The following is a 21,182-nucleotide window of genomic DNA, read 5'->3' as shown; positions in this document are numbered from 1 at the left end:
ACTGACTGTGGACCGGCGCTTACCAGCAAACAATTTAAAGATTTTTGTTCCCTCTGGAACATTACTCATACTACAGACATTCCCTATAATCCACAGGGACAAGGCATTGTCGAGAGGGCCCATCAAACCCTTAAGGCTCAATTAAATAAAGTTAAAGGAGGAATGTACCCCCCAAATATCCAGCTAGCAAAAGCCTTAACTACGTTAAATCTCTTTAATATTTACAATAACTCGGACTTACTTCCTTTTATTCTTCTCTGGAAAACACCATCTACCCTCCCATCCATTAAGGTCAAATGGAGAGACCCACTCGATAAAATCTGGAAAGAGCCTGACCCCCTATTGACCATGGGAAGGGGTTTTGCATACATTTTCCCTCAAAATTTCTCTAAACCTGTCTGGGTTCCTGCCCACCATGTCTGACAATACCCGCAGGATGGCGCTGTTATCCCTGAAGAACAAGAAATACTACAAGAGGACCAGATGCAGGATACATCCCAGGACCCGTAATACGACATGGCAGAACCTACAAAATCTGGCTCACAGGGTAGATTCCTACCCTTTCCCTGAATGTCTTATGTTATAACTGGCCAGTTGTGTGTTGTGAGTGAGTGTGTTGAATGACCAAAAATTTTTTTTGCATGAACCATCTGCTCAGAGTATTCAAAAAGGTAATTGGCTTTATATAAAAATGCTGGACGTTGGGGGTCAGGTGGTGGCGCAGTGGGTTAAGCGCATGTGGCACAAAGCGCAGGGACCAGAGTAAGGATCCCGGTTCGAGCCCCCGGCTCCCCACCTGCAGGGGAATCGCTTCACAGGCGGTGAAGCAGGTCTGCAGGTGTCTATCTTTCTCTCCCCTTCTCTGTCTTCCCCTCCTCTCTCCATTTCTCTCTGTCCTATCCAACAACGAATTGTGTCAACAAGGGAAATAATAATAACCATAATGAAGCTACAACAAGGGCAACAAAAGGGGGAAAAATGGCCTCCAGAGGCAGTGGATTCATGGTGCAGGCACCGAGCCCAGCAATAACCCTGGAGAAGGAGAAAAAAAAGGAGAAAAAGAAGAGGAAAAAAAAAATGCTGGATGCAGCCAAAGTTTCTGGAGACGTCCAGAAACATTCCAAAATTTTTATTTTTCTCCCTCTTTTGATTTTATATATAGGTTTGGTATACATGTAAGTGTTTAGTCTTAAGGTGTGTGACTAATGACAGATATAAACTTGTTTTTAAAATGATATGTTTTTATAACAAAAGTGCTTTATCCTCCAGTGTGTTATAAATAAATGTTTATGGGTATGTCTCAAGTTTGGTAACACTAACTTAACGGTCAAAAGTGTAACCCTACAGCTACATTATTACCAGACAAGGTAAAAATTAATTTGCTAAGGTAACTAACTATTTAAGGTAAAAGTCTAAATGTTTAACGTGATTATACATTCCCAAAACTAAAATATATAAATTTTATATACAGGACACCTTTGAAGGTCCCCCAAAAGCGCCCTGTAAACTATCTTGTGGAAATTAATCCACAACAGATCTGGCATCAATCTGGCACTGTAAATGTTAAAATCATTGTCACGAAAATGTGTTAACTCTCTAAGCAATTTGAGTCTGTTTAAAATACATATTTTAACTAAAATTGGACTCAAGATCCTGCTGTAGAGACTGCTACAGGAGGTCACATTAGATGACCTTTAAATAAAATCATAAAGAGATTTAAACCAATTATAATCATCAAGGTATCAACTATAACAAACCTATAACTTGTTACAAGTTCAAATTAACCACGAGAAGCAGATTGTTTGTGTTTCTTTCACAGGAATCCCGGAAAAACCATCTGAACCCCTGCACACCCTGACGTCACCCACTAGACAGCATGACTACAGTGGCACACCTCCCAAAACCCTAGATGTCACTTAACGAGATCTGAAGAACCTGATACACAGACTCCAAGGACAGAACTTTCTTAATGCCTGCTTGCCGTTCCTGCTTCTGATTTGCCTGTCACGTGCTGGCGGTTCCAGCTGGCTATCTAAAGAAAAGCAGAATTCCAGCGGCTGACCTCCCTCATGCAGCGTCTCATCCCCTGACAATTCTTCCCCTAGCCATCTACTTTGGACTGAGACTTGTATCGGACTTGCTGGCATACCCTATAGACATATTACACAATTTTAAAGCAGCTTATTTCCCTTCACGCTGCTGGTTTTTTATAGACTGATCCTGAGTAATTCATAGACTTTACAGACTGTTGCCTTGAGGACTATACAATGCCAAATAGCCCCTCTGTTCGGTGGGTCATGCCCTCCCGCCTCCCCCTCATTATGTACTCTTGCCCCTTCACCCCCCAAGCAGGGAACGTTCCTTTACACACCAACCCTTCCCTTCACATCCCACTGGCTTTTACTACTCCCCTACTTGTCCCTTCCTGTTTTGTGATATCATTTAGGTTTATGCCCAAAAGGTTTCTGCTCCATGATAGTCTTTTACAGACTTTGAACCATCTTATGCGATTACTAGATAGAAAGATACAAAAGATGTAGAGATATTGTGAAGAGATGGTTGAGCAGGCTGCGCTTAAACCTATGACATGAGTCCATCCATGTAAGTCTCTCTCTCTAAAGAGGACAGATTTATGCACAGAAGGACGCATAAATCTCACAAGGTTGGCAGCCATTTAAGCCTTCCCTCCTCCACAGAAAGTCCTACATCTTCCCACCTGAGCACGGCACTCTTTAATAACATTTAAGCCTGCTCCATTCCATTTTTCTTTACTGTGTCCATTTAGATATAAAGGGAAAGGAGATGACACTGAGGAATTATTCTGATGCAGTCTCCGCCCCCAGGTTTTACCACGCCCCGCGAAATCCTAGCAGTGCACCCTTCAACCAATCCTGCCCCCACACGAAACCCCTGGTTGTCGCCCAGTAAAAGCCCCCTAACCCCCCCCCCCTTGCTCTCTCTGGGCTCTAGGCTCCCCTTCTCTCTCTGGGCTCCTTCGGCTCTCTCTCAGCGCTCTCTCCCTTCTCTCGCCCCGCCCCATGGTCAGGTAGTGGGGAGGGCCATTGTCGGCTGACTCCATGTGGCCTGAGCCATCCCCCCCCCATCCTATAATAAAGATTTGTGTACCCCACTTGCTGTGGACCTCCTCTCTCTTCTCCACGGTGCAGCCTGACACCTGACCACAACAACAACAGCCCAGCAGCTCTCAGGTACTGCTCTCCCCATCTCAGTCCAGGTGAACTGCACTCACCATTGGCTGTCCAGGTTCAGGGCTCCCTGAACACTCCTCTCCAAGTCTAAATCGCAGAAAAGCGAGGGTGAGCTGAGAAATCAATGAGGACCCCAGGAATGGGGTCATTAGTGTGCTTTACTTCCTGGCTTGTCTTCTTTCACCACCAGCCCAGATGGGACTGGAGATGGACACTTCCAATAGCTTAAAATATAATTGGATAAAGTGCCTCCTCTCCTGACTGGATAATACTCAGATCTGCCCAATACAGAAACATGCCCCCAAACTAATAGCAAATCAATACCAGACATTTCTGAATGGCAGAAGCACTTTCCAATTGATGAATTTGCTGCTTTGGAAATACTAAGAGCTGCTAGTGACCTGTACTCACCTCTGTCAGGAAAAGAAACTAAAATTAATGAAGTTCTTGCAGAAATCCTGGACTTATTTGAAGGGTGCAGACTGTAGTGACTCCATGACAAGCTCCAAAAACTGCAGAAATGAGATAGGCCCCAGTTTCAGAAGAACAGGTCCTAGAATTCAGGACAATTACTGGAAATTGAACCGCGCCTCCGGTTGCCTGCTGGAGGCCAGACAGAGACTGCCCGGGACACCCTGCGCCCGCCCCAGCGGCTCACACTGCGCCTGCGAGCCCCAAAGTGGGGCGAGGGGAAGCGGGACCCAGACCATCAGGGAGGAGGCGCAGAATGGCCAGAGGCGAGGCTGGCGCACCTCCATGACACACGCAGAGCCCCAGGTCTTTAAGGACGGGTCACACCTGACCTCGCCCGGCTCCCACCGCCACCTGAGATCCACATGGTGCGACTGACCTGAACACCACCCTGCAACCTACTCTTTGCTGCCAGGTTCGCAGCTACAGCAACTCGAACCTGCCGCCCAGCAGCACTGTGTGCAGGACCCCGCTGGGGCCGCTTGGCCTGATGGGAGCTGTAGTCCACCTCCTCACCTTCAGCCAGGAGAAGAGCTGTGGGAACTACAAGTCCCAGCAGCCAGTGCGGCTGCCCTAAACTGTCACTGCTGGAAACAGAGATGTCTCTGCCCTGGAGTTAGTGCTGCCCCTCTAGCTTGGTAGTTCAGGATTGGCTTGTTGAGGTTTTTTTTTTTCCTTTTCATTTGTTTCCCTTGCTCTTTATTGTTGTTGTAGTTATTGATGCTGTCGTTGTTAGATAGGACTGAGAAAAATGGAGAGAGGAGGGGAAGACAGAGAGGGGGGAGAGAAAGACACCTGCAGACCTGCTTCACCACCTGTGAAGAGACTCCCCTGCAGGTGGGGAGCCAGGGCTCTAACCGGGATCCTTATGCTGGTCCTTGAGCTTTGTGCCTCTTGCGCTTAACCCTCTGTGCTACTGCCTGACTCCCTTGTTGCGGTTTTTTAAGGAGCCGATAGCTCTAGATAATGAATTAGTGAGCTGTTCTGGCCCCTACAGTGACTGAATGAGAACAATCTAGCTGTTTGCTTGTTTTATTGATTTGATTTGTGTTAGCGAGCATAAATCAAACCACCATCCACTGCAAGGAAGCAAAAGATGTTTATTGACGAATTGCAATCTGGGCCGAGATGGAGACTGGCCGCAGTCTACCAAGCTCGACCCCGAACAGGGCTCAAACCACACAATTTATAGGAATTCAGAACACACTTGAGGAGGGGGTCCACTCCATCTTACAATCTATATCCAATTACATAGTACAAAAAATGCGGAATCCAATCATTTTAAACCAAGCAAAAAGCGGGGCCATACAAAGCGAAGCGCGGGCTAATTTCAAACCTTGCAAGACCAGACAACCAATAAGGCTTGACCAGGTATTAGGTCCTCACATTCCCCTACCATCATACCAGGCCATCTGGCGACCAGTATACAGCTGGGGCTGTGCAGGGGTCCTGATAAGGCTGGCCCTCACACAGAACTTCTGCAAAACACCTGATGGCCTTCACTGATTAGTCTTGTTTCTCAACTGGAAAGGGCAAGGTGTTTTCACAAACAGGAATAAGAAGGGGAACTTATAGGAAAAAAAGGAACTTAACACTAAACACTCTAAAACTTAACATCTAAACTCAAAAATGAAAAAAGGGGGGGGAACTTAAAGTAAGCTTGAATGCAAGGGGATTTTAAAGTAACAGCTAGTTACAGCCTGTCACAATTTGTATTTGTTTTGGATCAAGAAAGAGAAATTGAGTGGGGACGGGTGATGGCACACCTGGTTGAGTGCACATGTTACAGGCACTAGACTGAAATTATCTTCATTTATTTATTGAATAGAGACAGCTGGAAGTCAAGAGGGAAGGGGAGATAGGGAGGGAGAGAGACAGAGAGACACCTGCAGCCCAGCTTCACCACTTGCAAAACTTTTTCCCTGCAGGTGGGGTCCAGGAGCTCAAAACTGGGTTCTTGCACTGTGACGTGAGTGCTCAGCTAGGTGCACCAACACCCAGCCCCCCCTTTTTTTTTAACCAGAGCACTGCTCAGCTCTAATTATGCTGATGCAAAGGATTAAACCTGAGATTTGTAGACCAAGTCACTAGAGTTTCTTTGCATTAATAACCATTATGGTCTCTTCCCTGCCCATTGTATTTATTTATATGTTTGTTTGTTTTTACTAAAACACTGCTCAACTCTGGCTTCTGGCGGTACAGGAGATTGAACCTGGCATTTTGGAGCCTCAGGCATGAGAGTCTCTATGCATAACCATTATGCTATCTATCTCAATCCCCCTACTGCCCTTCCTGTTAAGTGCAGAGCCTGGTGCATGGAAGTAGCACACTTGTTAAAGAAAAAATTTTAAGCTGGAGACATCACGGTTTGAGGGTCAGTCACTGGCACCATTGCAAGTGAAAGCCAGTAAGTGCTCCAATGCAAAGAAGAAAAAGAAGGAAAATGGAATAAAGGGTCCTGAAGGGATCAGGGGAGGAGCAGAAATATATTAATGCCAATCATCTGTGCTGACCCTGCCCACCCACCCTTGGGGCAGCTCCAGACCTTCTGGGTGGAGTCCAGAGGCTCACATGTCTAGAGGTGTGTCAATGGCTGCTCACTGTGGAGAGCTGCTGGTCTGTTCCCAGAATCAGCAGAAGCACTTCTCCAGGACTTCCTTGTCTAACAGGCTCTGAAGAGAGCCTATGAGCTACTCTGCACTGGCAGCCACAGGTAAGCAGGGCCCTCTTGACAATAACATGGGCTTGGGGAGGGAGGAGGTTATCTAAATTTTGAAATCCTGAGGAGGGAAGTGTTTGATAGCATGTAGGGGAGCAACAATCATGGTTGTAGACAGTGAACTTCTGTTTTCATAATTAGGCCCCTATTGCCTGACCTTGCTTGGTCAACAACTGAACTCACCTTTACTCAGAGATTTTTAGGGGGTGAGGAGTGGGGACCATGAAGCCAAAGGAGTTAGAGAGAAAAAGATTCATTCAGGGAAGTAATATAACTGGTGTACTAAACTCAGGGCTTTGATATGAAAGGAAAATGAAAGATGAGACTAAAGACTAAGAGTAGGCTTAGATGTCATGAAGTCAGTGACAATAAGAGTGGCCTTCTAATTATTTAAGATTAGAGGGGCCAGGTTGTGGCACATCTGGTTGAGTGCACGTGTTGCAGTTCAAGCCCCCAGCTCACACCACAGGGGGAAAGCTTTGCAAGTGGTAAATCAGGGTTGCAGGTGTCTTTCTGTCTCTTTCCCTCTCTATCTCTCCCTTCTGCTCAATTTCTAACTGTCACTATAAAATAAATAAATAAATAAAAATAATTAAAAAATAAAAAGATTAGAAAAAATTATGGTGTGGGAGGTAGTGCAGTGGATAAAAATTGCACCCTTAAAAACATGAGTTTCTCAAAGAAAGATCTGCGATTGCACTGCACAGAACACCTTGCTAGTGGATACCTTGGCCACATAGAAATGTTCTAAATGGTTTTTGTCAGTGTTTCCTCTTCATGAATAAAAATTAAAAACAAAAAGAGAAATGTTCTAAATGAAGGATGAAGATGGGACGATCTCACTCATAGACAGAAGTTGAGAAATACGAACAGAAGGGGAAACACAAAGCACAACTTGGACTGGAGTTGGTGTCTTGCACCAAAGTCAAAGACTCTGGGGTGAGGGAGTGTTCAGGTCCTGGAACATGATGGCAGAGGAGGACCTAGGTGGGGGGTTGTCGGTCTGGCTTCGCGAGAGGAGACAGACAACCCAGGACTCATGTTTGAGCTGTAGGCAGTATCTCTTTATTCATGCAGGACGCAGCACAATCTAAGCCGAGCTAAGCTAAAACTAACACTACAACTCACAACTTGCAACTCACTAAAACGAACAATGTTGTCCTATATTCTTTCCAAGTAGGGTGTAAACAAGATGTGACATAAAGTGACTGGTGAAAATCAGGGTGTGACAAGGAGAGGGGGAGGAGCAGGCAAGAATTCTACCACTGAACCACCAATGCCCCCTGGAGGGAGGATGGTGCTTTATGTAAATGTAAAAGTGATTTATGTAAATAGACTGCAGAAGCAGTGATTATGTAAATAGAATACAGTGGTTATGTAAATAGAATACAATGTTAAGCAGGGGGTATTAAACTAATGAAACAGAAGGGGTTTTTAGAAGCATACCAACAGGGGGTTAGAGTGTTATGTGGAAAACTGAGAAATGTTACACATGGACCAATTCTGTATTTTATCACTGACTATTAACCATGAACCCCCCCCAATAAAGAGAAAAAAATCACTTAAAAACAAAACAAAACGTGAGTTTCTGAATTCAATCCATGGTACAGAGTCTTTTGCTTTGGTGCAATACAACCAGATGTAAATATTTAATCCTCCCAATAAGAAAAGAAATAAAAAGACAGTAGCTGTCAACAGAGAGATGGAAGAGAGGAACGTCCTTCTTCTCAAGAGGTGGGATCCTCACCAGATGGTCGAGGTCCCTTCAAGAAAGAGGGGCTTCCATCCTGTGGTGGGAACAGCTCAAGCTGTGGATACTGGACTTTGGAACATAATCACCATATGGCTGACATCAGACTGGGAGTATAGTAAATCTTACGCAGGCACTGAGCCCCAGTGATAACACTGGAGGCCAATAAATAAATAAATAAATAAGACTCAAGCAAACCCATGAGGGTGCGGTGTGCCAGAAGTGACTTAGTGTGTGTCTGCTGGAAACACACCCTCCATTCCTGCAAACTCAGTTGCACTAGCTGCTCCTGCAAACTCTCCTTCTCCTTGACCACCATGCGGCTTCTCCCAGGACCTGAACACGTGTAACCAAAGGCTGGGAACTCATCCTATGGACGCATAGCCCCTGAAATCATAACAAGCTGAGCATCGGAGGGTGGCAGGAGCCCCCCAAGGATTCCCAGCCTCCTGGGTCAGGGGCCCAGGCTAGCAGAGCTGCGTGGAAGAGACTGCGAGAGGGTCTTGGCTAAGCCAGCCCAGACAGCTTCTGGGCGCAGCCCACTCCTGCAGACATGCCAGGAACTGCTAGATGGAGCTCAGCCCTGGGGCCTGGATGAGAAAATGATGCTTATCCTCGGGGAGCTGCCTATTCTGGAATGCAGCAGAGAAGGACAGTCTGTGAAATGCATCTGCAGAGAGACTTGTCCAGTCAATGCAGAGTAAGAGGAACGCCAATCCCATCACCTGTGACTTTTTTTTTGTTCACAAAGGGGAGGACTGGAAGAGAGGGTTCAGGGAAGGGGGGCAGCAGAATACACAAGACCACTGAGCTTATGGGCAGACTGTAAACAGAACCACAGGAAAGTCTATGCAGACTAATACAGAGACGGAAAACTTTCTCTGTCCAAGCAAGAGTTAATAGAAAAGACTGTTAAATCAAAGAGCACTGCTCCTGTTTCAGATGACACCTATCCAGAAATAGGAAAGTTCTTTCCCTTTAGTCCTCTAGCTTTTGAGAGCTTCAGCCTGCTTGAAGAACATCAGGTTGCATACCTTCCCTTGAGTGGTGTGCCCCTCATGATTCTTGAGGACAAAGAACTTGACAAGCTGCCAAACCTGGGCCCCCCTACCCCTGTGAAGATGCCCATCTACTGTGGGAATCTGATATGTTCCAGTCTCCTTCAAGCATTCTGTCAGCCCTGGATGTTGACTTGCCACCTATTTGCTATGACTGACCTATTTAAACTTCTTAACACTTTGTGGTTTGTGTGTGTGAAACTTTGTATTAATAAAGCAGTTCTTTAACAGAAAGAAAAAGAGAGAGAGAGAAAGAGAGAGAGGCTGGGAGTATGGATCGACTGATCAATGTCCATGTTCAGCAGGGAAACAATAACAGAAGCCACAGCTTCCACCTTGTGCACCCCATAATGGCCATGGCTCCGTACTCCCAGAGGGATAAAGAATAGGAAAGCTATCAGAGGAGATGATGAGACACGGAGTTCTGGTGGTGGGAATTGTGTGGAATTATCTCATACTATGGCTTTTGTCAGCGTTTCCTTTTAATAAAAATTTATAAATTCAAGGCACAGCAGGTGGAATAGTGGGTGGGTTTTGGAAAAAAAAAAACACTTCCTGGACCACTCAGTAACGTCTTCAACAGTTTGTGTTTCTGTGTCTTCTAAAGCATGACAACCTCACATTGTTGGTTTTATTTGCCTTCCCTGATAAACAGTGACTTTGAAAATATTTTCAGATGTCTATTGGCCCTGTGGATCTCTTGAGAATATTCTGGCCATATAGTCCACCTATTTTAGAAGGGATTGTTTATCTTTTAATATATATACATATATATATATATTGTTTATTTAATTTTTGAGAGATGCAGAGATAGAGAAACACCATAGAAATACCCAGCTCTGGCTTATGGTGGTGCAGGGGAATTGAACCTGGCACTTTAGAGCCTCAGGCATGACAGTCTCTTTGCATAACCATTATGCTATATCCCTGACCAGTGGATTGTTTAATTTTTTTAATTGATGAATTCTTTATATATTTTGATTATCAATACTCTCAGAGTCAGTGAGAATTATCTGTTATAGTAGACTCCTTTTGCTGCATACAACCTTTTTTTTTTTTTACAATTTATTTATTTATTCATGAGAAAGATAGGAGAAGAGAAAGAACCAGACATCACTCTGGTACATGTGTTGCTGGAGATTGTACTCATGCTTAAGAGCCCAATGCTTTGTCAACTCTGCCACTTCCCAGACCACTCATATAACCTTTTCAATTTGATGTAACTGTATTCATTTATTTTTACTTTTGGTTTCCTTGCAATTAAATTTGTAGTGATGAACATATTGACAAAACTTATAGGGAGGAGGTTTTTGCATATGTTTTTATCTAAATATTTGATGTTTTTTAGCCTATCAAATTAGTTGTCCATCTGGAGCAAAATTTTAAGTCTTTATTTCCTTTAATAGGATAGAGAAAAATCAACAGAGAAGGGGTAGAGGGGGCAAGACATTCCCAGCACTGTTTCACAACTTGTAACTTGATAATCAAAATTATATGCCATGAACAAGGACATGGGTAAAAGGCCCCAGTGTCCACATGCAAGGCAAAAGCTTTCACAGACTGGGCGGCAGTGCCGAAGGTGGCTCTATTTCCCTTACTGCCACCTCCCAGTCATTTTCTCTCTGTCTTACCAAATAAAATAAACATATCTTAGATTCAAAGTATAAAAAGAGAAATTTAGAGAGAATATGTACTTTTCAACTAGACAGACACAATTTATGCAAAAAAAAGATGAAAAAAACATGAACATACTTTAGCATCCATTGTTATTCCACTGTTTTACATCTGGTCTCTCCAGTGCAAGTTCCTTTCTAGGTCTGTAAAGTCATTCTACAATGTCTAAACTGATGAGAATTGTTTTTCTAATGCCAGTGATTTTATATGTGCAAAAACTATTATCAATTTGAATACATATAAGCATTATTGAGATCAGTAAGTTCTCAATACCAAGTGGATTCCTTCATATGTTAGAATTTAAGATAAAGAATCAAAGTACTTACTCATATTCCTTATATTTATAGAATATTCAGAGATATGGGTTCACATGGAACTGTGATCCCTACAATTATTTAGATATATTTGCTTATATATTAATACAAGATGGAGAGATGGAGAGATAAAGACAATAAAACAGAACATATCTCTAGCCCATATAGTGCAGAGGCTCAAACCTGAGAGCCACTAGCCTCTGCATCATGTCTCAGGTTGCATCTCTCTCTCTCTCTCTACTTTTTAGCAAACAGCTTATGCTCAAAAGATTGATTTCCATTGCTAATATTTTCATGTGTTTGAAAATTAGTGTAATATCTGAAAGCATTATGACTTTCTTGGGGTTTTGTTTCACTGTGAATTCTTTCATGTCTACAAAGAGGATCAGAATAACAGAATATTTCCAAGACTGCTTACATTTATCAAATTTCTCTCCATTCTGAGTTATTTCATGTTGACAAAGACAACTGGCTTGAATCAATGTTTTGCTGTTTACTTTCACTGGATTTCTCTCCTCTGAGAGATCTTTCATATCTCCAAAGAAAATTGGCTTAAAAGAATGTTTGACTGTATTGTTTACATTCATGAGGTTTTTTTAAATTTATTTCTTGATTGGGGAATTAATGTTTTACATGCAACAGTAAATACAATAGTTTGTACATGCATAACATTCCCCAGTTTCCCATTTAACAATACAACACCCACTATGTCATATATTATCCTTCATAGACCTGTATTCTCCCCACCCACCCACCCCAGAGTCTTTTACTTGGGTGCAATATGCCAATTCCATTTCAGGTTCTACTTGTGTTTTCTTTTCTGTTCTTGTTTTTCAACTTCTGCCTGAGACTGAGATCATCCCATATTCATCCTTCTGTTTCTGACTTATTTCTCTCAAGGTCCATCCAAGATCGGCTGAAAATGGTGAAGTCACCATTTTTTACAGCTGAGTAGTATTCCATTGTGCATATATACCACAACTTGCTCAGCCACTCATCTGTTGTTGGACACCTGGATTGCTTCCAGGTTTTGGCTATTACAAATTGTGCTGCCAAGAACATATGTGTACACAGATCTTTTTGGATGGATGTGTTGTGTTCCTTAGGATATATCCCAAGGAGAGGAATTGCAGGGTCATAGGGTAGGTCCATTTCTAGCCTTCTGAGAGTTCTCCAGACTGTTCTCCACAGAGGTTGGACCAATTGACATTCCCACCAGCAGTGCAGGAGGCTTCCTTTGACCCCACACCCTCTCCAGCATTTGCTGCTGTTACCTTTTCTGATGTATGACATTCTCACAGGAGTGAAGTCATGTCTCATTGTTGTCTTGATTTGCATTTCTCTGACACTCAGAGACATGGAGCATTTTTTCATGTGTTTCTCGGCCTTTTGGATCTCTTCTGTGGTGAATATTCTGTCCAAGTCCTCCCCCCATTTTTGGATGGGGTTATTTGTTGTCTTGTTGTTGAGTATGGCAAGCTCTTTATATACGTTGGTTATTAAACTCTTATCTGATGTATGGCATGTAAAGATCTTCTCCCATTCTGTGAGGGGTCTCTTGGTTTGGGTAGTGGTTTCTTTTGCTATGAAGAAGCTTTTTCATTATTTGTAGTCCCATAGGTTTATTTATAGGGATGTTGTATTTTGTCAAAGGCTTTCTCTGCATCTATTGATATGACCATGTGGTTTTTGGTCTTGCTTTTGTGGATGTGGTGGATCACATTGATTGATTTACGTATATTAAACCAACCTTGCATGCCTGGGATAAACCCCACTTGGTCATGATAACAGTCTTTTTGATATACTGCTGTATCCGGTAGGCTAGAATTTTGTTCAATATTTTCGCATCTATGTTCATCAGAGATATTGGTCTGTAGTTTTCTTTTTTGGTTGTGTCCCTGCCTGCTTTTGGTATCAGGGTGATGTTGGCTTCATAGAAGCTGGCAGGGTGTATTCCAGTGTCTTCAATCTTCTGGAAGACTTTTAAAAGTAGAGGTATTAGTTCTTCTTTGAAGGTTTTATAGAATTCATTTGTAAAACCATCTGGTCCAGGACTTTTATTTTTGGGGAGATTTTTGATAATTGTTTCCATTTCATTAGTTGTGATGGGCCTGTTCATGTTATCCACTTCCTCTTTACTTAGTTTTGGAAGTTGGTAGGTATCTAGGAAATCATCCATTTCTTCCAGGTTCTCTAGCTTGGTGGCATATAGTTGTTCATAGAAGCCTCGCATGATATGTTGAATTTCTGTGGTGTCTGTTGTGATATCTCCTCTTTCACTTACTATCCGATTTATTTGGGTCTTCTCCCTTTTTTGTTTTGTGGGTCTGGCTAAAGGTTTGTCGATTTTTTTTACTCTTTCGAAGAACCAACATTTACTTTCATTGATCTTTTGTATGGTTTTCCTATTCTCAATGTTATTTATTTCTGCCCTAACTTTAGTGATTTCTGTCCTTCTGGTTGCTTTAGGGTTCCTTTGTTGTTCTTCTTCTAGGTCTTTAAGATGTGCAATCATGGGAGTTGGGCTGTAGTGCAGCGGGTTAAGCGCAGGTGGCGCAAAGCACAAGGACCGGCATAAGGATCCTGGTTCAAACCCCGGCTCCCCACCTGCTGGGGAGTCACTTCACAGGCGGTGAAGCAGGTCTGCAGGTGTCTATCTTTCTCTCCTCCTCTCTGTCTTCCCCTCCTCTCTCCATTTCTCTCTGTCCTATCCAACAACAATGACATCAATAACAATAATAACTACAGCAATAAAACAACAAGGGCAACAAAAGGGAATAAATAAATAAAATAAAATATTTTTTAAAAAAAGATGTGCAATCAGGCTGTTTATTTGTGCTTTTTCTTGTTTCCTAATGTGTGCTTGTATAGCTATGAACTTCCCTCTTAGGGCTGCTTTTAGCAAATATTTTGATATTTTCAAATTTTGTGTATCAAATATTTTGATAGCTTGTGTCTTCATTTTCATTGAACTCTCAAAACATTTTGATTTCTTCCTTGATTTCCTCTTTGACCCAGAGGTTGTTAAGAAGTGGTCTGTTGAGCTTCCACATTTTGGGACTGTTACTAATATTTTGTTGATTGTTAAGTATTAGTTTAATTCCACTGTGGTCTGAGAAGATGCTTGGGATGATTTCAGTGCTCTTGAATAGGCTGATGCTGTCTTTGTGGCCTAACATATGGTCTATCCTTGAGAATGACCCATGTGGATTTGAATAAAATGTGTATTCCAGTTTCTTGGGATGAATGACTCTGAAAATGTCCAGTAGTTCTAGTTTATCTATCTCTTCATTTAGCTCCCTTATGTCTTTATTGATTTTCTGCCTGAGTAATCTGTCAAGTTGAGATAGTGGGGTGTTGAAGTCCCCTACTATGATTGTGTTACTGTTAATATATTGCTGTAGCTCTTTCAGTAGAAGTTTGATGTATTTAGATGGCTTTTCATTGGATGCATAGATATTAATAATTGTTAAGTCCTCTTGATTGACTGATCCTCTGAGCATTAAGTAGTGTCCATTCCTATCTTTTTTAATCTTATCTATTTTAAAGTCTATCATGTTAGATATGAGAATAGCTGTTCCTGCCCTTTTTTGTGGGCCATTGGCTTGTATGATAGTTTTCCATCCTTTCACTTTAAGTCTGTGTTTGTCTTGTTGAGTTAGGTGAGTTTCCTGTAGACAACATATTGTTGGGTTGTGTTTTCTGATCCATCTTCCTACTCTGTGTCTTTTAATAGGTGAATTCAGGCCATTGACATTTATTGATATTAAAGATTGAAGATAATTTTAATGCCATTCTTGTAGAGTTTGAGTGTTTTGATATATGTCCTATTTGTGGTGGTCTGGTTGTTTATAGGAGACCTTTCAGAACTTCTTTCAGGGCAGGCTTGGTGATGGTTCCTTCAACTGTTGCTTGTCTGAGAAGGTTTTGATGCCTCCATCTAGTCTGAATGACAGTCTAACAGGATATAGTATTCTTGGCTGAAAGCCTTTCTCATTGAGCACTTGATAGATATCTTGCCATTCTCTTCTGGCCTGTAGTGTTTGTATGGAGAAGTCTGCTGCTAATCTTATGGCTTTTCCTTTGTAGGTGACTCTTTGTTTTTCTCTTGCAGCCTTGAGGATCCTTTCTTTATCGTTATTCCTTTCCATTCTAAGTATGATATGTCTTGGTGTCTTTAGGTCTGGGTTAATTCTGTTTGGGACCCTCTGGGCTTCTTGAATCTTTATGTCTTTGATGTTGTCTAGACTAGAGAAGTTTTCAGCTACTATGGCCTGGAAAGTGCTTTCTTCCTCTCCTTCTCTTTCTTCCTCTGGTATGCCAATAATGCGTATATTGTTTCTTTTGAAGTCATCCCATAGGACTCTGTTGTTGTTTTCAGCATCTCTTTATCTCTTTTTGAGATCTCTTACTTCTTTTTTAGTTGTCTCTAATTCATCCTCAATCTTGCTAATTCTGTCTTCAGGCTCATAGATTCTATTCTCTCTGCCCTCTACTGTTTTCTGGAGTTCATCTATTTTGTTGCCCTGCTCTGATATTGTTTTAGCTTGTTCAGCTAGTAGCATTCTTAGGTTAGCAATTTCAGCTTTCAGCTCTCTAATAACCATGAGATAATTAGTATTTTCTTCCATATTCTCATTTGTTGTTCCTGCATTTCTGATTACAATTTTTTCAAATTCTTTACTCACTCCTGTTATTATTTCCTTAGCTAATGTTTGGATGTTGAACTCGTTATTTTGTGCTTCACCCTCTGGAGGACTTTTAGCTGGACTCTTGTCCTGGTTCAAGTCTCCATTATTTTTTCTTGTTGTTTTAACCATTTTATATATTATGTTATGAGTTCCCTTTATCAGTACTTTTCAAATTATTGATCATTATTGCCTGGATTGACTTGTGTCTAAGTAAGTTATTAAAGGGTTCACAGTAGTGGAAGTTAACAGTTGTTTCAATCCCTGAGTTGGAGCTCTGTGGTTTAAAAGCCTCTTTTTTTCTTCCCTGTAAGCTATGGGAGCCTGAAAGCTTTTAAACTATTAATAGGCTTCTTAGGTTAATCACTGACTCCTGACCAAGAGATAAAGCAGGGTGTGGCAGAGATAATCCAGTGGTTATGCAAAGAGACTTTCACAGCCCCTCAGCTCTGCCACCGAGGTATAGATCTTCTGAGTTTCCTGGTTAGATCTCTGTCCCCTGGTGTCCCTCCCTGTCGCTGCTCCAGATTCTGAGGGTAGTAGCAATGGAGACTTAGAGTTGTACTTGGTGAGTCTCTGGGGAGTCCTCTCCTCCCTTAAGCTGTCCCCTTGTTGGTGGAGCAAACTGGAGGTGGTGTCTCAACTGATAAACTGCTGAACTGTTAGTAGTCACTTAATCTCTCCTTAGGCTCCTTTCTCCTCTCTGTGTCCAGCCACACATGTTTGTACTCACCGGTGATTTAGTGGGTCCCTGTGGTCATTCTAGTCCTGTCTTGTTTCGGTCCTGGGTGGTCTCCTTTGGTATTCCTAGTTGATCAGGGAGAGGAGAGGAGAGGAGAGGAGAGAGGAGAGAAAGTGATCTGCTGTTCATAGCTCCGTCTTTGGAAGTTGAATCCTATGTGAGCACAGGCTTGGGATAACAGCCTTCACCACGGTGTTTCCTGCCTCCTTCTAGCTCCTCACTTTCCCAGTGTCACATTCATGAGGTTTCTTTATCTCCACTGTGAGTTCTATCATGTAACTGAAGAGAACTAAAATCCATGAATGCTTTACTTCATTGTTTACATTCATAAGGTTTCTGCACACTGTGAGTTCTTCCATGTGTCTGAAGATTACTGGAACAACTGTATGTTTTACTACATTGTTTACTTCATAGGGTTTCTCTCCACTGTGAATTCTTTCATGTGTCTGAAGATGACTGGATTGCCCAAATGTTTTACTACACTGTTTACATTCATAGGGTTTCTCTCCACTGTGAGTTCGTTCATGTTGCCAAAGAGTACTGGACTGACCAAAAATTTTACTACATCGTTTACATTCATAGGGTTTCTCTCCACTGTGAATTCTTTGATGTTTCTGAAGACTACCGGAACAACTGAATGTTTTACCCTATAGTTTACATTCATAGGGTTTCTCTCCACTATGAGTTTGTTCATGTAGCCGAAGATGACTGGATTGCCTGAATGTTTTACTACATAGTTTACATTCATAGGGTTTCTCTCCACTGTGAATTCTTCCATGTGTCTGAATACTACTGGAACAACTGAATGTTTTACTACATTTTCTGCATCAATAGGGTTTCTCTCCACTGTGAGTTCGTTCATGTTGCTGAAGATGACTGGATCACCCGAATGTTTTACTACACTGTTTACATTCATAGGGTTTCTCTCCCCTGTGAATTCTTTCATGTGTCCAAAGACTACCAGAACAACTGAATGTTTTACTACATAGTTTACATTCATATGGTTTCTCTCCACTGTGAGTTCATTCATGTTGCCAAAGATGACTGGATACCCTGAATCTTTTACTATATTTTTTACATTCATAGGGTTTCTCTCCACTGTGAATCCTTTCACGTTTTTGAAAATGAATAGAATACTTGAATAATTTGTTGTATACTTCACATTCTTGAGATTTTCTACCATTCTGACTTTTTTTTGCCCTCAGAGATTTTCACTGCTGTATTACTGTAAAATAACAAACAATTTATTAATGACATTTTAATGAATAAGACTGTAATTGGTTCTTTTATCAAGATACAGGACATTATTTTACTTAATAAGCCAAAAAATCAGACATGAACAATAGGTTTCACTAAAAGCATATACTGAAAAAATCACAAATATTCAAAATTATAAAAAGATCTCAAGGGAGTCAGGCGGTAGTGCGGTGGGTTAAGTAAACCTGGTGCAAAGTGCAAGGACTGGTTAGGATCCCGGTTCAAGACCCCGGCTCCCCATCTGTAAGGGAGGTCACTTCACAGGCAGTGAAGCAGGTCGACATGTGTCTCTCTGTCTTTCTTCCTCTCTATCTCCCCCTTCTCTCTCAATTTCTCTGTCTCTATCCAATAACAAATAAAAAAATTTTTTTTAAATCTCAAATTAAAAGTAAATTTAGGGGAGTCGAGCTGTAGCATAGCGGGTTAAGCGCAGGTGGCGCAAAGCACAAGGACCGGCATAAGGATCCCGGTTCGAACCCCGGCTCCCCACCTGCAGGAGAGTCGCTTCACAGGCGGTGAAGCAGGTCTGCAGGTGTCTATCTTTCTCTCCTCTGTCTTCCCCTCCTCTCTCCATTTCTCTCTGTCCTATCCAACAACTACAACAACAATAATAACTACAACAATAAAACAACAAGAGCAACAAAAGGGAATAAATAAATAAAATAAATATTAAAAAAAAGTAAATTAAAAAAATTGGTAAAAAGGGGCTGGGCTTGGGAATCAGGAGGTAGCACAGCGGGTTAAGCAGACATGGTGGGAAACTAAGGACAGGTGTAAGGATCCCAGTTCAAGCCCCTGAGGGGAGTCACTTCACAGGTGGTGAAGCAGATCTTCAGGTGTCTTTCTCTACTCCCTCTCCATTTCTTTCTGTCCTGTCCAAAACCAATGACAGCAATAACAACGACAATAAAACAACAATGGCAACAAAAGGGAATTTAAATATTTTTTAAAATACTAAAAAATTTTTTAAAAGGTGGAACTGGGCAGTGGCTCACCTGACTGAGCACACATGCTACAATGAGCAAGGATCTAGTTTGAGTCCCCAGCCCCCACCTGCAGGGGGAAAGCTTTGTGAAGTAGGACTACAGGTGGCTCTTGCTTTCTCTCTCCCTCTCTATCTCTCCTTTCCTTTAGATTTCTGGCTGTCTATACAATAAGATAAAAATTGGTAAAAACTGTGATCCAGTAGGTGGCCCAGTGATAAAGCTTTGAACTCTCAAGCATGAAGTCCTGAGTTCAATCCCCAGCAGCACATGTGCCACAGTGATGTCAGGTTCTTTCTCTCTCCTCCTATCTTCCTTATTAATAAATAAAATCTCAAAAAAAATTGGTAAAAACTAAATACTTTCATATAAGTATACTATGCCAAAACTAATGATATCTTTACAGGTATTTTGTATGTATTAATTGAACTACTATTTGTTAATAGCAAATCTTGTCTTTGTGTTGATATTTTTAACTGAAAATACTAATCTTTTCTACAAGGACTACATCTAAGTGTCATAAAAATATAGATATTCACACATTGAAGATATTCTTATTGTTTCCAAGTGTACTATTTTATAAATGCTAAGCATCTTTGCCCCCTTTTTAAAATTTACATTTACTGGTTACATGTGAGAAAGATTTTCCTATAAAGTGGAGAAAAGACAGATAATGTAGAACATCATGATGGTTCTTTTGTTGCCAGTGACTCAGATGGGCACTTTAGTCATGTACATCACATACATCATATTTGAGTCACGTTCCAACTATTCTATAACCTAGCTATCAAGTATCTTTGATGAGATTATTTAAAAGTTAATCTATTTGGGTAGGGGTAGATAGCATAATGGTTATGCAAACAGACTCTCATGCCTGAGGCTCTGAAGTCCCAGTTTCAATCCTCTGCACCACCATAAGCCAGAGCTGAACAGTGCTCTGGTAAAAAAAAATAATAATAATAATCTATTTGTGGCAGTGATTATAAATTTTATATATTTTATTAATAAATTGTATTAAAAGAGCTGCTATGCAATTATTAAGTCAGTAGAGACATCACAATGCCTTGAAGTTCATCCACAAGCAGTCTAAATGGCTTGTTGATAAAATAGCCTTTCTTCTAGTGTCCTTTCTCTTTGCAGTAACATCACTGATCTTTCCCTACCCTTAGCCTAATCTTTCTGACTTTTCTTTTCCCTCTGGGAACTGCCCCAACTTTCTTTTTCTTTCTTCTCAAAGTCCAATGTCAAAACATTTGCCAACTTCTTAAAAACCTCTGAGCAATCTCAGCTTTCCTTTAAATCTTTCTGTCTTCCGTAACTTTCTTCTAATATCTGGGGTTGATTGGAGCAACAGAAGGCCAAATTTAGTGCCATTCTATTTGCCTTAGAGAGATTTGCAGGGCATTTTACCACCCCTTGGAAAACTCCTAGGAGAAACTGGTGGTATGACTGAAGGGGTGTCACTGCTGCAGTTGTACATTTGTAACCAGTAAGATATACACAAAACCAAATTACGAGTTCACTAAAATTGATAATCCAATGACTAGAATTGGTTTATGTATCTTTATATGATTTTAGAAGGTCTTTTTAACAAACAGGTATACTAGTATAACATACAAAGTCAATACTCAATGTGTTGACATGATAAAATGATTACCATTTCTTTAGCATCATTTTAAAACTCCTTAAACAATTTAAGCACAATATTAAAACTCAGTTTTTGTTAAGATCTTTACTCATCACAAAGCTATCATGAGTATGGGTAGATATAAAACTCTTAATAGATTTTATACTTTAAAACTCTTCATATGGCAACTTAGAAGGCTAAGATAAACATCATAGCTTAAATGTTCAAAATAATCTTTTATATCACCTTAAAATGACAATTTTAGACTAAATAATTTTGTTAAATCAGGATTTGCAAAACATCAAGTCTTTATGAGACCAGAAACACCATGTATCAACTTAATTTATCAAGAATAAATCTCTGACCGTGTCTTAAAACAAACCAGATAATTTTTCTTATTCTCTAAAATAACTAAAGTTTGACAAGTAGAATCTGTACTCTCAAAAGCTAATTATTTGTTAATAATTTTTGGAGTCTTTCTAAATAGGGGAGTTCTCTCAGTAACAACTTTATCAGAAGGAGCAAGTTGCTGTGAAAGCAAAAGTAACTCACTCATGAGTAAGATAAAAAATTTCTTAACAAGTTTCAAAGTAAAAAGTTTCAGCTGGAACATTTTTGTCCATATCAGACATAAAACTCTATTAACTTTTTACCTAGCCTCTCCCATATTTCAGTATCTAAAGTTCTTTA

The 21,182-nt window shown here is 41.0% G+C and overlaps 1 protein-coding gene across 8 annotated transcripts in view; it reads right to left on the bottom strand.

The window, feature by feature from the left end:
- Positions 1 to 21,182, bottom strand: part of LOC103125926 (zinc finger protein 709-like) — a 221,705-nt gene that overhangs the window by 94,232 nt on the left and 106,291 nt on the right. For 2 of the 8 annotated variants that reach the window (XR_009553952.1, XR_009553954.1), the window contains exon 4: positions 17,758 to 17,850. The exons of 4 other annotated variants lie outside the window; for them this stretch is intronic. Coding sequence is in view for 1 of the 4 variants with exons in the window: in XM_060206433.1 (XP_060062416.1) it covers positions 3,251 to 3,358 (108 nt within the window). In the remaining 3 variants the exon portion in view is untranslated. Of the gene's footprint in view, positions 1 to 1,780; positions 2,033 to 3,250; positions 3,857 to 17,757; positions 17,851 to 21,182 lie in introns of those variants that run through there. 2 more of the 8 variants (XR_009553953.1, XM_060206433.1) reach the window with 2 other exon arrangements.

This window comes from Erinaceus europaeus, chromosome 13, assembly GCF_950295315.1.
Source record: "Erinaceus europaeus chromosome 13, mEriEur2.1, whole genome shotgun sequence".
In the NCBI taxonomy this organism is placed as follows: Eukaryota; Metazoa; Chordata; class Mammalia; order Eulipotyphla; family Erinaceidae; genus Erinaceus; species Erinaceus europaeus.
Note: the sequence above shows the minus strand (reverse complement) of the source record. Positions and strands in the feature narration are given on the sequence as shown.